At 42.1% G+C, this 11,523-nt stretch overlaps 2 protein-coding genes across 5 annotated transcripts; both read left to right on the top strand.

Moving 5' to 3' along the window:
- The first annotated feature begins 355 nt into the window (after positions 1–355).
- LOC128257837 (neurexin-4) lies at positions 356–11,406 on the top strand. Of its 4 annotated transcripts, none has more exons than XM_052989050.1 (12): positions 356–796; positions 2,675–2,791; positions 5,378–5,574; positions 6,486–6,627; positions 6,687–7,865; positions 7,928–8,053; positions 8,361–8,564; positions 8,623–9,552; positions 9,617–9,796; positions 9,857–10,201; positions 10,260–10,397; positions 10,459–11,406. In XM_052989050.1, the coding sequence occupies exons 1-12, from the start codon at positions 691–693 to the stop codon at positions 10,647–10,649; spliced, it is 3,855 nt and encodes a 1,284-aa protein (XP_052845010.1). In that variant the 5' UTR covers positions 356–690; the 3' UTR covers positions 10,650–11,406. The 4 variants fall into 4 exon arrangements, with proteins under 4 accessions (XP_052845010.1, XP_052845011.1, XP_052845014.1 ...); XM_052989051.1 differs by lacking the exon at positions 5,378–5,574 and adding an exon at positions 6,141–6,337; XM_052989052.1 differs by lacking the exons at positions 356–796; positions 2,675–2,791 and adding an exon at positions 6,141–6,337 and having other exon boundaries at positions 5,441–5,574.
- Positions 3,359–4,538, top strand: LOC128257840 (L-aminoadipate-semialdehyde dehydrogenase-phosphopantetheinyl transferase). Its single transcript, XM_052989057.1, is given in 2 exon segments — positions 3,359–3,912; positions 3,914–4,538. Coding segments are annotated over 2 exon segments (870 nt in total). The 5' UTR covers positions 3,359–3,585; the 3' UTR covers positions 4,457–4,538.
- Positions 11,407–11,523: the final 117 nt, after the last annotated feature.

An 11,523-nucleotide genomic window follows, 5' to 3' on the forward strand; every position in this document is an offset into this window, starting at 1 on the left:
AGATAGAAAATCATTTGTATCTCTCCAGCTAATCGCTGGAAAATAAATACATTTAATATTATATTGTTCGCTGTAACTGAATTCAAGCGGTTTCATCTTAATTCGCCATTGCCATTTAATATGTCACAAGAAATGTAAAAAAAATATGCGCATCGAATGTTGAAGACCTTTTAATATTCAAACCTTTTTCTTATAATTAATTTCACTTGACTTTTTAATTTGGATGAGTCAACTACTAGACAAAATAGCTTAAGCGGAAGTGAAAATCAGAACAGAACGATAGTTTCTGGTATATTTTCAATGTGGCTTGCAGTATTCTCTCCCAAGCCCAACGGTATCTTGCACGTTTCAGCCACGGTCACACTGGCAGCGAGACGGATTGGAAGTGTTCGTGTGTCATCGGCGTTAATTATTTTCCTAATTCAAACGAAACTCTTTGGAAGTGGGCGTGATCTGGAGGAGTCGCAGCGCAACAGGGGCGTCGCTAAAAATTAATTAAAACCGATTATAAACAAAAGCGAAAAGTGTTGGAGGAGTATTTTGGACTCTGCGGAAGCGTTGTCATAAGTCATCTGCTTTTTACGGTGGTTTTCCCAGTATAAAAGTGCATTTAGTGAAAGATTTCCCGGAAATTGGATATAAATGTGTTTCTAAATCGATCCCGCGGAAGTATTGATCAACAGCCTTTAGATGAGGCTGCCCAGGAGTAATACGAAAACAGCGTTTTCTTCGCTTCAGCTTGGACTATTATGCCTCCTATTGCTGGCCAATAATGGCATTAAATCGGTGCAAGCAGGTAAAATCAATGTATTAACTTAAATAACCCAAAAATTTGAATAAATTTATTTAGATTTTGTTAATGAATGTGTCATAAAACTTCGATTGTTTGTAAGCCAACGTTTTGGGCGTGTTCCCCAAAGCTGGAGACTCGCTCCTCCATTTTCTTTTGCTCCGTGCTTCGCTTGTTAACTCGCTCTTTTCGATCGTGTGGAAAAGAGTGGAGGAGAGCGCCAGAGAGCAATCAAAACGTTGCTTACGAATAGCGGTGGCAAAACAAAACCGTCGATTACCAACGCCCGTTTTTTACTCGTTTTTTTTTTAAACTGACTTTAATTTATAGATTTCTGGTTTTTTTATGGAGCTTTACCCCGGGGGAAATAAGCCAAAAGTTTTTGCCGGCCGCATCCCTGCATTTCAGTGTTTTCCGGCTTTTCCGATGCGCATGCGGCAGAAAAAGCATCTGCTGATTGATGATGCTGGCCGGGGAACACGTGCTTTTATCATTATCCTTCCATATGTCAACAGACTTCAGTTATTTTCTCCCTGATTTGGCCCGTTCCATGGAAAACAAACAATCCAAAGATCATATGCAAACATTTTTATGACTAAAAATAAACAATGCCAAGCAATTAATTTGCCACTTTCACGCCTTGAAGCGTCGAAAGCAGACAGCCGACATATATCCTCAGTCTTTGGTCGATTTCCATAATTTATTTCGGTTCTTATTGCCCCGAAAATAGCATCATTCGCACTTCAAGTTTCTCCAGATCGGCGGAAATTGCCTTTCATAGATCTCGTCATTTTTGTTTCATTAAGAACATTAAACAGATTTTTTTTTCTTGAATTGGGCAATTATGTAGCGGAAAAGTAGTTCAAACCTGCTGCCTTCTGCCTGCTTCCAAAAGTATTGATTATTTAGCGAGATATTGTCGTGCGTGTTTCGCTCTGTTTCTTGCCTGGCTTATCAGGTTGATTTTTCCCCATCCACACAAGGCTCAAAGTCAGCTAAAAGTGCTCACGAACTCCGGATGACCTCGCAAGGGTTGTTTTCCCCACTCCCACAAGGAGGAAATGCCAGTGTGTTTGCCTAGGAGCCCCTGCTGCACCCATTATAAAACATTTCTTGGGGGTTGCAACAGACAAGGGCAATTGTCTGGATTTCCGACACTGCCTGCCCCCATTTCCGAACATTTTTTGAAACGGATCCTAGGGAAGAACCGAAGGACTCTCGTCACCACCAAATATTATGGTGCAAATATGAGACAAGAATCTGCACTAGCTGGCACAGTAGGTCCTCAATAAATCTTTACATAGAATTACATAGAAGAAAAAAATTAACTTTCAGAGTTATTATCGTTAATAACAGGAAATATATATTAGATGTTTTCTTTTAAGGTCAAAATTTTACGTCTTATTGCCTTGTTATAATCATCGAATTTGAAGTGTAGCAATAAATATGCAGGAATGTTTCTGATTTCATTTGAAAATTCCATTTAATCATTAACTCAATTGTGTGAAAACATTGTTTTAAAATGATATTTATTCATTGCAAGCGATTCAAATCAATTATGTATAAAACATTCCTCTTAGAAAGCAGAGAATAAGGATTTTCAACTGTATGCCAAATATTTACCCTTCAGTTTGGACTTACATAGCTTGTTTACGTATTCCTTATTGATGTGGCTTTTTTATGGCCCCATAAAAAGAGGCCAATGGACCAATTATGGCCGAGTAAAGTGCTTAAAATTATTGGCCGCCATCCAAACAGATTCTTCATATCTCAATTTTAATTACGCCAGTGACAGTTTGCGTTCATTTCTTCACCCGACAATGTAAAATTGAATATGGGTCATGGAAATTCGAATATTTATGGATCGGTTTTGTTTTCTTCCAGATGCCTTCACAGACTATTTCTCAGACTATGAGTGCAACCAGCCGCTCCTTGAAAGAGCTGTCCTCACGTCAACCTCATCGTTAACAGAACGAGGACCCGAAAAAGCACGTTTAAACGGTGAGTAATAATGCTTGGTTTAGGTGATTCTAGATTTGTGTTTGTGTTACTTCCGTTGCCTTTGATTTCTTATATTAGCAATATTATTTTAAAATGCTGCCCCAAGCCATATTGATTTTATTTTAAGTGAATAGATTATTTTTGGCTTTGTTTTTAAGAATTGTTTCTGATCCTTTTAAATTAAGCATAGATTTTTATACTGAGTTGGTAGAAAATTTATTAGACAATTCGGCGCTCGAAATAGACATGAGGGAATTTAGACTATAATAATCTGAGCTGTTTTTCTTTTTTAATTTGATTTGGTAATTTGATTGAATATAGAACATGATTCATTTGTATGTTTCATAACTAATTTAATTTAATTAATAATTTTACAAATTAAAATTTACTCTCAAACTGTTTTTCTTAAAAAAAACTAAAAGCAGTTTTAAACTTTTCTAACTTTTTTTTTCGTAGACTTGTAAAAATTTTACATAACTTTTAAATGTAAATATAATTGTCTAGCGAGTACCCTAATCTTTTAAAAAGATTTAATATAATTTAAAAAATTATTTCAAAAACTCGTATCATTACAAATTACCACAAAATCGAAGTTGTAAACGGGAACACAGCTTAATTGTGTAGCGCAGTATTTTTGCAGTATATTTGTTGGGCATAATCACTGGGGGATTTTTACCCTAACCACTTGTGGCCATACTGCCATACAAAAGCGAATTAGCAAAAACATTGCAAGGCGAAAACGCCCCAAAAACAATGACTGTGAAGGCAATTAGATAGTTATAGAACGCACCGAAATGAGCAAACACATCTGCACCCGCTGGGCCTTTGACCTGGCCAGCTGGAAGCCCTCACTCCCGCACTTGAGTCAGGCGGTGGCCTCAATTCAGCCGGAGGAACGTGTCCGACTCATGAAGTTCCACTTTATCGACGACTTTCTGTCCTCGCTAATTGGTCGACTACTGATGCGGAAATATGTGAGCACATGCAGCGGACTGCCGCCCGACCAAGTCAAGTTCGCCCGGGACGTAAGGGGAAAACCGTACTGGGTGAGGGAGGATTTCGCCGGGCCACCTCTTAGCTTTAATGTCTCGCATCAGGGAAGAATAGTGCTGCTGGCGGGCGATTTCGGGAGAATGCAGTGATCCCGACTTTGGCCTTGGCACGGATGTCATGAAGATCGAGTACAGTGGTGGCAAGTCAGTGGAGGATTTCTTTCGCCTGATGAAGAGCAAGTTTTCGGCACAGGAATGGAGCTACATTGGCAGACCGCAACATGATGAGCGGGATCAGGTGAAGGCATTCATGCGACACTGGTGCCTGAAGGAGGCCTACGTCAAAGAGCTGGGCGTCGGCATCACTGTGGATCTGGAAAAGATCAGCTTTTCCGTGGACACAACTCACTCCCTGGAGGTGGCGAATTCCCCCTTAATCGGCACCAGCCTGCGTTGCCACGACAGACCCATGGATAACTGGCACTTCGAGGAGCATTTACTGCAGGAGGAATACTGTGCGGCCATTGCATTCCGGAACTGTTTGCCACACGAGCAAGGAAGGTTCAAGATACTAGGAATTGAGGAACTTCTTGTCAAGAGTCCTGAATCAGAACTTGAGGATGTGCTAGGCTACTGCCAAAGGGCTCTACATAAGCCCTACAAGCGATCCTAAAAAATATTGCGTTCTAATGAATCCATGCAAGTCTAGATTCATTTGTTATCCCTAAAATAAACATGCATTTATATTTTTTCAATAGTTGTGCCTAAATCGGAATAATTTGTAATCCTTGTGTTGTCATGTTGCGCGCACCCCCAAAAAATCGGTTGTGTTTGCCTGGCACTGGATAAACAAACTATACGAAACGAAACAAAGCCGGAAATATGCTTAAAAGGCCATAAACCCAAATTTAGGAACCCGTAATGGGACTCAGACAGGGGCCAGACATCGTTTTGGTTGAATTTATGCGCCAACAGGATAGCTATTCGTAAGGGTAGCTTTGCTTGGCTCGTTTATTTGAATTATTTTTGGCATTTCTGAAAGTTTTATCGATGGGAACGATGGCTGGCTGATATGAACGTTGTTGCCAACGGCGGACAAAGGAAACTTAATGCGGAAAAAATATAATGGCGACTGGGTACTGGGTTTGCCATGAGAAATCCCTGCAGTCTGGTCTTTCTCACACTATTTTGTCACACCTGCTTGCAATTTGGCGCGGATTGCAATTAAAACAAAGGCACGCGGTCGCGATTGCTTATGTCCAACCATTTAAGAGCTCAACCATTTTTTGTTGACACCAACTCACCCCCGGGATTACGAAATCCTTTTTTTTTTGGCAGGGGTTGAACCCCGTTTTGAAGGACTCGACCACTTGCAGCTGTCAATCGGAATCGCCCCTAAATTATGGTTTATTAATTGGAAACACCCCCCGGAAATTTAGGCAATTTTGAGCTCTCAGTTGTAGCCAATTAAATAGGGCAGACCTCTTTCCACACTCCCCCACTTTAAGTGCATTTTATTTTGCCTTTGTTTTGGCTTAAAATGTATCATTTTCGTTTTATTGCCCATCATCCCATGACCATTTGCGACCACCAGCTGGCACCTCGTGGTCCGCCAAGAACTCGGACTTCGACCAGCGTCTGATTGTTGACCTGGGCGTGGTGCGGAACGTGACGCACATCGCCCTGCAAGGACGACCCCACAGCAATGAGTACGTCACCGAGTACACCATTAGCTACGGCATAACCGATCTAGAGTTCGCCGACTATAAAGAGCCGGGCGGCAATGTCAAGGTAAACAATCGATCTCGAACACAATTGCGAATGTTTCCCCAATCCAAACTGGATGGGAATTATTTTGGTGGTGGGATAACTGCACTGAAAAAAACGCATTGTCGGTTTAAATTTAAATGTAATCAATTATTGCCCGTCCTTACATTTTCATCATAATTTAATTCCTTTAGAATATACAAAAAATGCATATTTCAAAATATAAACTTTATTAAAATACTTGATCTAATCGTTAACCAAATTTATTAAATTAAAAATAAATATATTTTATAATTTTAACTAATAACTAAGGTTAAGGTTTTTTCTCGGTGTAAAAACAAATATTGGTGGCTGGTAAAATCTTGAATCTGCGAAAGCCGATTATCATTTCATCAATCCATTAACACTTACGTTTGCTTTTGTGCTTTGTTTTTTTTTTATTATGTGTGCCTTTACTTTATTCCATCCCGCATGCATCTGTTATTTGTTTGGTTACTAGTCCTGTAGTTCACTTCCTATAAAAAACACGCATACCCTTTTCTACACTCTGACACTGCGACTAACTAGATTGGTAAATGCACCTTGTGCAGGTAACGCTGCTTGGACACCGGTCGAGAATACCTATAATCACTTTCTAACACTCGACCTGGGGGATCCGCGCATGGTGCGCAAGATTGCCACCATGGGACGCATGCACACGGATGAGTTCGTGACGGAGTACATTGTCCAGTATTCGGACGATGGCGAGTTCTGGCGCTCGTACGTGAATCCAACTAGCGAGCCGCAGGTACTGTGACTAAACCTTGGTTAAGATTCAAACACAACTAATTCGCGCTTAAAGGTTGGCGGGGGATTAATGCTTTTGGCTTTAGTTTAGCACTCCCAACATTTAATATTATACATGTAACTAAATTTAAATATGGTATTCCACACAGATGTTCAAGGGAAACTCCGATGGCAACTCTATTCACTACAACGTCTTCGAGGTGCCCATTATCGCACAATGGGTGAGGATTAATCCCACCAGATGGCACGATCGCATTTCCATGCGTGTGGAGCTCTACGGCTGTGATTATAGTAAGCTATTTTTTTTACAATCCCACTCCGATTGCTTATCCAAAATATCTTATTTGCAGCCTCTGAGAACCTCTACTTTAATGGCACTGGCTTGGTGCGCTACGATTTGAGAAGGGAGCCCATTGCGTCCCTGAAGGAGTCGATCCGATTCCGCTTCAAGACAGCCTTTGCCAACGGAGTGATGATGTATTCGCGTGGCACCCAGGGCGATTATTATGCCCTGCAGCTGAAGGACAACAAGATGGTGCTGAATCTGGACCTGGGATCGCGGGTGATGACCTCCTTGTCGGTGGGCAGTCTGCTGGATGACAATGTGTGGCACGATGTGGTGATCTCAAGGAACCAGCGGGACATAATCTTCTCGGTGGATCGTGTCATTGTACGGGGTCGCATCAAGGGCGAGTTCAGTCGGCTGAACCTAAATCGAGAGCTGTACCTTGGCGGTGTTCCAAATGTTCAGGAGGGTTTGATTGTCCAGCAGAATTTCTCGGGATGCCTGGAGAACATCTACTTCAATTCAACCAACTTTATTCGCGGAATGAAGGACAGCTACGAGCTGGGAGAGGCATATCTCTTCACAAGGGTGAACACCATCTATGCGTGTCCATCGCCTCCAATTTATCCGGTTACCTTTACCACCCGCTCGTCTTTCGTTCGTCTGAAGGGCTATGAAAACTCCCAGCGCCTGAATGTCTCCTTCTATTTCCGCACCTACGAGGAGACTGGAGTAATGCTGCACCATGACTTCTATTCCGGTGGTTACATCAAAGTTTTCCTGGAGTTTGGCAAAGTAAAGATTGACCTGAAGGCCAAAGATAAAGCCCGCATCATTCTGGACAACTACGACGAGCAGTTCAATGATGGCAAGTGGCACTCGTTCGTGATCTCCATCGACCGCAACCGTTTGGTTCTGAATATTGACCAGCGACCGATGACCACAACAAAGAGCCTGCAGATTGCCACTAGCGCACAGTACTACATAGCTGGTGGAAAGGACAAAAACGGATTTGTTGGCTGCATGCGCTTGATTTCGGTGGACGGAAACTACAAATTACCCCAGGATTGGGTGAAGGGCGAAGAGGTCTGCTGCGGCGACGATGTCGTCGTGGATGCCTGCCAGATGATCGATCGCTGCAACCCAAATCCCTGCCAGCACAAGGGCTCTTGTCACCAGAACTCCAGGGAGTTCTTCTGTGACTGCGCACACACAGGCTATGCCGGAGCCGTTTGTCATACATGTGAGTGCACATAAATGACTTACTTAAGATTCCTTTACTTATTGTTTCCATTTTGTATAAAGCCAACAATCCATTATCCTGCCTGGCTCTAAAGAATGTGCAGCATGTGCAACAGCGTGTCAATCTGAACCTCGATGTGGATGGCAGTGGTCCTCTGGAGCCCTTCCCAGTCACATGCGAGTTCTACTGTAAGTATCTACAATTTTGTTAATTTTAAATCAAGTTCAAGATTTTTATGTAAACTATCTAAGAAGAGCTACATATTTATTGTTTTAAACTTTAACTCTTTCTTAAAAGTAATAATTATGTTGCAATTGTGTTCAATATAACCCAAACCTTTGAGTTAGAAAGAAAACCCATCAATCAAATTCTTATGACACAAAGAGGAACATTATTAAATTCTTTGTGAAGTACTTAAACGTGGCTCAAGTTACAGTAGTTCAGAAGTAACTTTATGTTCTTTTGACATTGATTGATTATGTTTGGTTTCTGTAGCGGATGGACGTGTGATCACCACCCTCAGCCATAGCCAAGAGCACACCACAACTGTGGATGGTTTCCAGGAGCCGGGTTCCTTCGAACAGTCTATCATGTACGATGCCAATCAACTGCAAATCGAAGCTCTGCTCAATCGTTCTCACAGCTGCTGGCAGCGGCTTAGCTACTCCTGTCGGTCTTCCAGACTTTTCAACTCGCCTTGTGAGTATTTATAGTTCTTTTCTTATTTAATTAGTATAATAATGGATTATCCAAACAGCTGAGGTAGGAAACTTCCGACCGTTCTCCTGGTGGATCTCGCGCCACAACCAACCGATGGACTATTGGGCTGGCGCTCTGCCCGGATCTCGTAAGTGCGAATGTGGAATCCTGGGCAAGTGCCATGATCCCACCAAGTGGTGCAACTGCGATTCGAATAGTCTGGATTGGATGGAGGATGGTGGTGATATCCGGGAGAAGGAGTACCTTCCTGTAAGAGCTGTGAAGTTTGGTGACACAGGAACTCCGTTGGACGAGAAAATGGGTCGCTATACCCTAGGACCGCTGCGCTGCGAGGGTGATGATCTGTTCAGCAATGTGGTGACCTTCCGAATTGCCGATGCCTCCATAAACCTGCCACCCTTCGATATGGGCCACTCTGGAGACATTTACCTGGAATTCCGCACAACCCAGGAGAATTCTGTGCTGTTCCATGCCACTGGACCTACGGACTACATCAAGCTGAGCTTAATTGGCGGCAACAAACTGCAGTTCCAGTACCAAGCGGGCAGTGGACCACTGGGCGTGAATGTGGGCACCAGTTATCACCTGAACGACAACAACTGGCACACGGTGAGTGTGGAGCGCAACAGGAAGGAGGCTCGTCTGGTGGTGGATGGATCCATCAAGGCCGAGGTCCGGGAGCCGCCAGGTCCAGTCCGTGCTCTTCACTTGACCTCGGATCTGGTGATTGGCGCCACCACTGAGTACCGCGATGGCTACGTGGGCTGCATTCGTGCATTGTTGCTCAACGGTAAGATGGTTGACCTGAAGGATTACTCCAAGCGTGGACTTTACGGCATTCACACTGGGTGTGTGGGCCGCTGTGAGTCGAGTCCTTGCCTCAACAATGGCACTTGTATCGAGCGATACGATGGCTACAGCTGCGACTGCCGTTGGAGCGCCTTCAAAGGGCCTATTTGCGCAGATGGTGGGTTTTTGCATTGCATGCGGCCGTAATTGTATCTCATTTAATTTGCATTTACTTGTTGCAGAGATTGGTGTCAACTTACGCTCCAGTTCGATTATTCGCTACGAGTTCGAGGGCTCCTTCCGCTCAACGATTGCCGAGAATATTCGCGTCGGCTTCACCACAACCATTCCGAAGGGTTTCCTGCTGGGCTTCTCTTCCAACTTAACTGGCGAGTATCTGACCATTCAGATATCGAATTCTGGTAAACTGCTTTAAATACATTTGCATTAAGTGCGCGACTTATTTGGTAAACACATTCTAGGTCACTTGCGCTGCGTATTTGATTTTGGCTTCGAGCGACAGGAAATCATATTCCCCAAAAAACATTTTGGCCTTGGTCAGTACCACGACATGCACTTTATGCGCAAAAACGGTGGATCCACAGTGGTTTTGACGGTTGACAACTATGAGCCGGTGGAGTATAACTTTGACATCAAGGCCTCAGCGGATGCTCAGTTCAACAACATTCAATACATGTACATTGGGAAAAATGAGTCGATGGCAGATGGTTTCGTGGGTTGTGTGTCGCGTGTTCAGTTCGATGATATTTACCCCTTGAAGCTGATGTTCCAGCAGAATCCACCCAAGAATGTTAAGTCTTTGGGCAGTATGTGTTGAAATTAATCGTCTTGAGAGGGTATATTAAGTGAACTTTTATGTTGCAGCCCAATTGACAGAAGATTTCTGCGGAGTCGAGCCAGTGACGCATCCGCCCATTGAAATTGAGACTAGGCCGCCACCTTTGGTAGATGAGGAGAAGTTACGCAAGGCGTACAACGAAGTGGACTCTGTGCTGCTGGCATGTAAGTGAAGAGTCATCTCCTTCTAGTAAAAACAATTTAACCATTTGTATATGCATTTTAGGTCTGCTAGTGATTCTCTTCCTGCTGCTGATCCTTATGTTCTTCCTCATCGGTCGCTACTTGCACCGACACAAAGGCGACTATTTGACGCACGAGGATCAAGGTGCCGATGGAGCTGACGATCCGGATGATGCTGTCCTCCACTCAACTACTGGCCATCAAGTTAGGAAGCGAACAGAGATCTTCATCTAATCCTGTCGCAAATGTATGCACACAAATCGTTTTTAAATCGCCTTAGACACGCAAAAGCGAAGAATCTGACTCACCAAAAAACAAAAAAGATAAACACAAAATGAAAATCAAATGAACAAGAAAAAGGCTCACAACGTATTACAGACAGAGAATTTTTCACTTTTACACACACTGCCAATTGTTTTGTGCAAGTGATTGATAACTATTTGATTTAGAATTGGTTGTCTGAATTCTTAAAGCTTATTTTTTTATTCTTTGGTTCTGTCTGACGGCATTTCACCTTATTTTACTTTTGAAATCTTTCAATAGTCATTGAATACCGTCCATTTTTAGTTAATTTTATAAACATATTTTGTTTGCGAAATTAAGTTAAAAACTTAAACTTTAGATTGCTGCCCGATCAGCTGACCGAAGAGGGCTGATTATTTGTATTTTTGCGAGAGTATATTAAAACGAACATTCCATTATTATTAATTTGTTTCTTTCGCTATACGTTTAATTTAAAATGTCTTCTACTTTACACACAAAAGAATCACGAGCATCATTTTGTGGCTAAACAAAATCGGCTACTTTAGTAAAAACAAATTGTATTTTTGGAAAATACATTTTGAACGTCTTGACTTGTAATTTGCAAATATACATTAGCATGTGTATATAGATATAAAGCTATATATAAATATATATAATTACGAAAAAAGAGACAATGAAACATTAATATTTTTATCTTCAATAAAAGAAAACTACGAATAATTTAAAAGGTTGTCTTTAACTCACCGTTTTGGAACTCTAAGGAAACTACTGGGATGTTCAGTCTCTTAAAGTTTATTCAATATAATTTTGTATACTAAAATATATATGTGTATAAGTATAGGCT

The sequence above is a fragment of the Drosophila gunungcola genome, assembly GCF_025200985.1.
Source record: "Drosophila gunungcola strain Sukarami chromosome 3L unlocalized genomic scaffold, Dgunungcola_SK_2 000002F, whole genome shotgun sequence".
Taxonomy (NCBI): domain Eukaryota; kingdom Metazoa; phylum Arthropoda; class Insecta; order Diptera; family Drosophilidae; genus Drosophila; species Drosophila gunungcola.

Excerpts from the sequence above, each read along its gene's own strand:
- LOC128257837 (XM_052989050.1), top strand. The coding sequence starts at position 691 with ATGAGGCTGCCCAGGAGTAATACGAAAACAGCGTTTTCTTCGCTTCAG. Across the intron at positions 2,792-5,377 it reads CGAAAAAGCACGTTTAAACG|CTGGCACCTCGTGGTCCGCC; the intron begins GTGAGTAATAAT and ends TGCGACCACCAG. Across the intron at positions 7,866-7,927 it reads CGGAGCCGTTTGTCATACAT|CCAACAATCCATTATCCTGC; the intron begins GTGAGTGCACAT and ends TTTTGTATAAAG.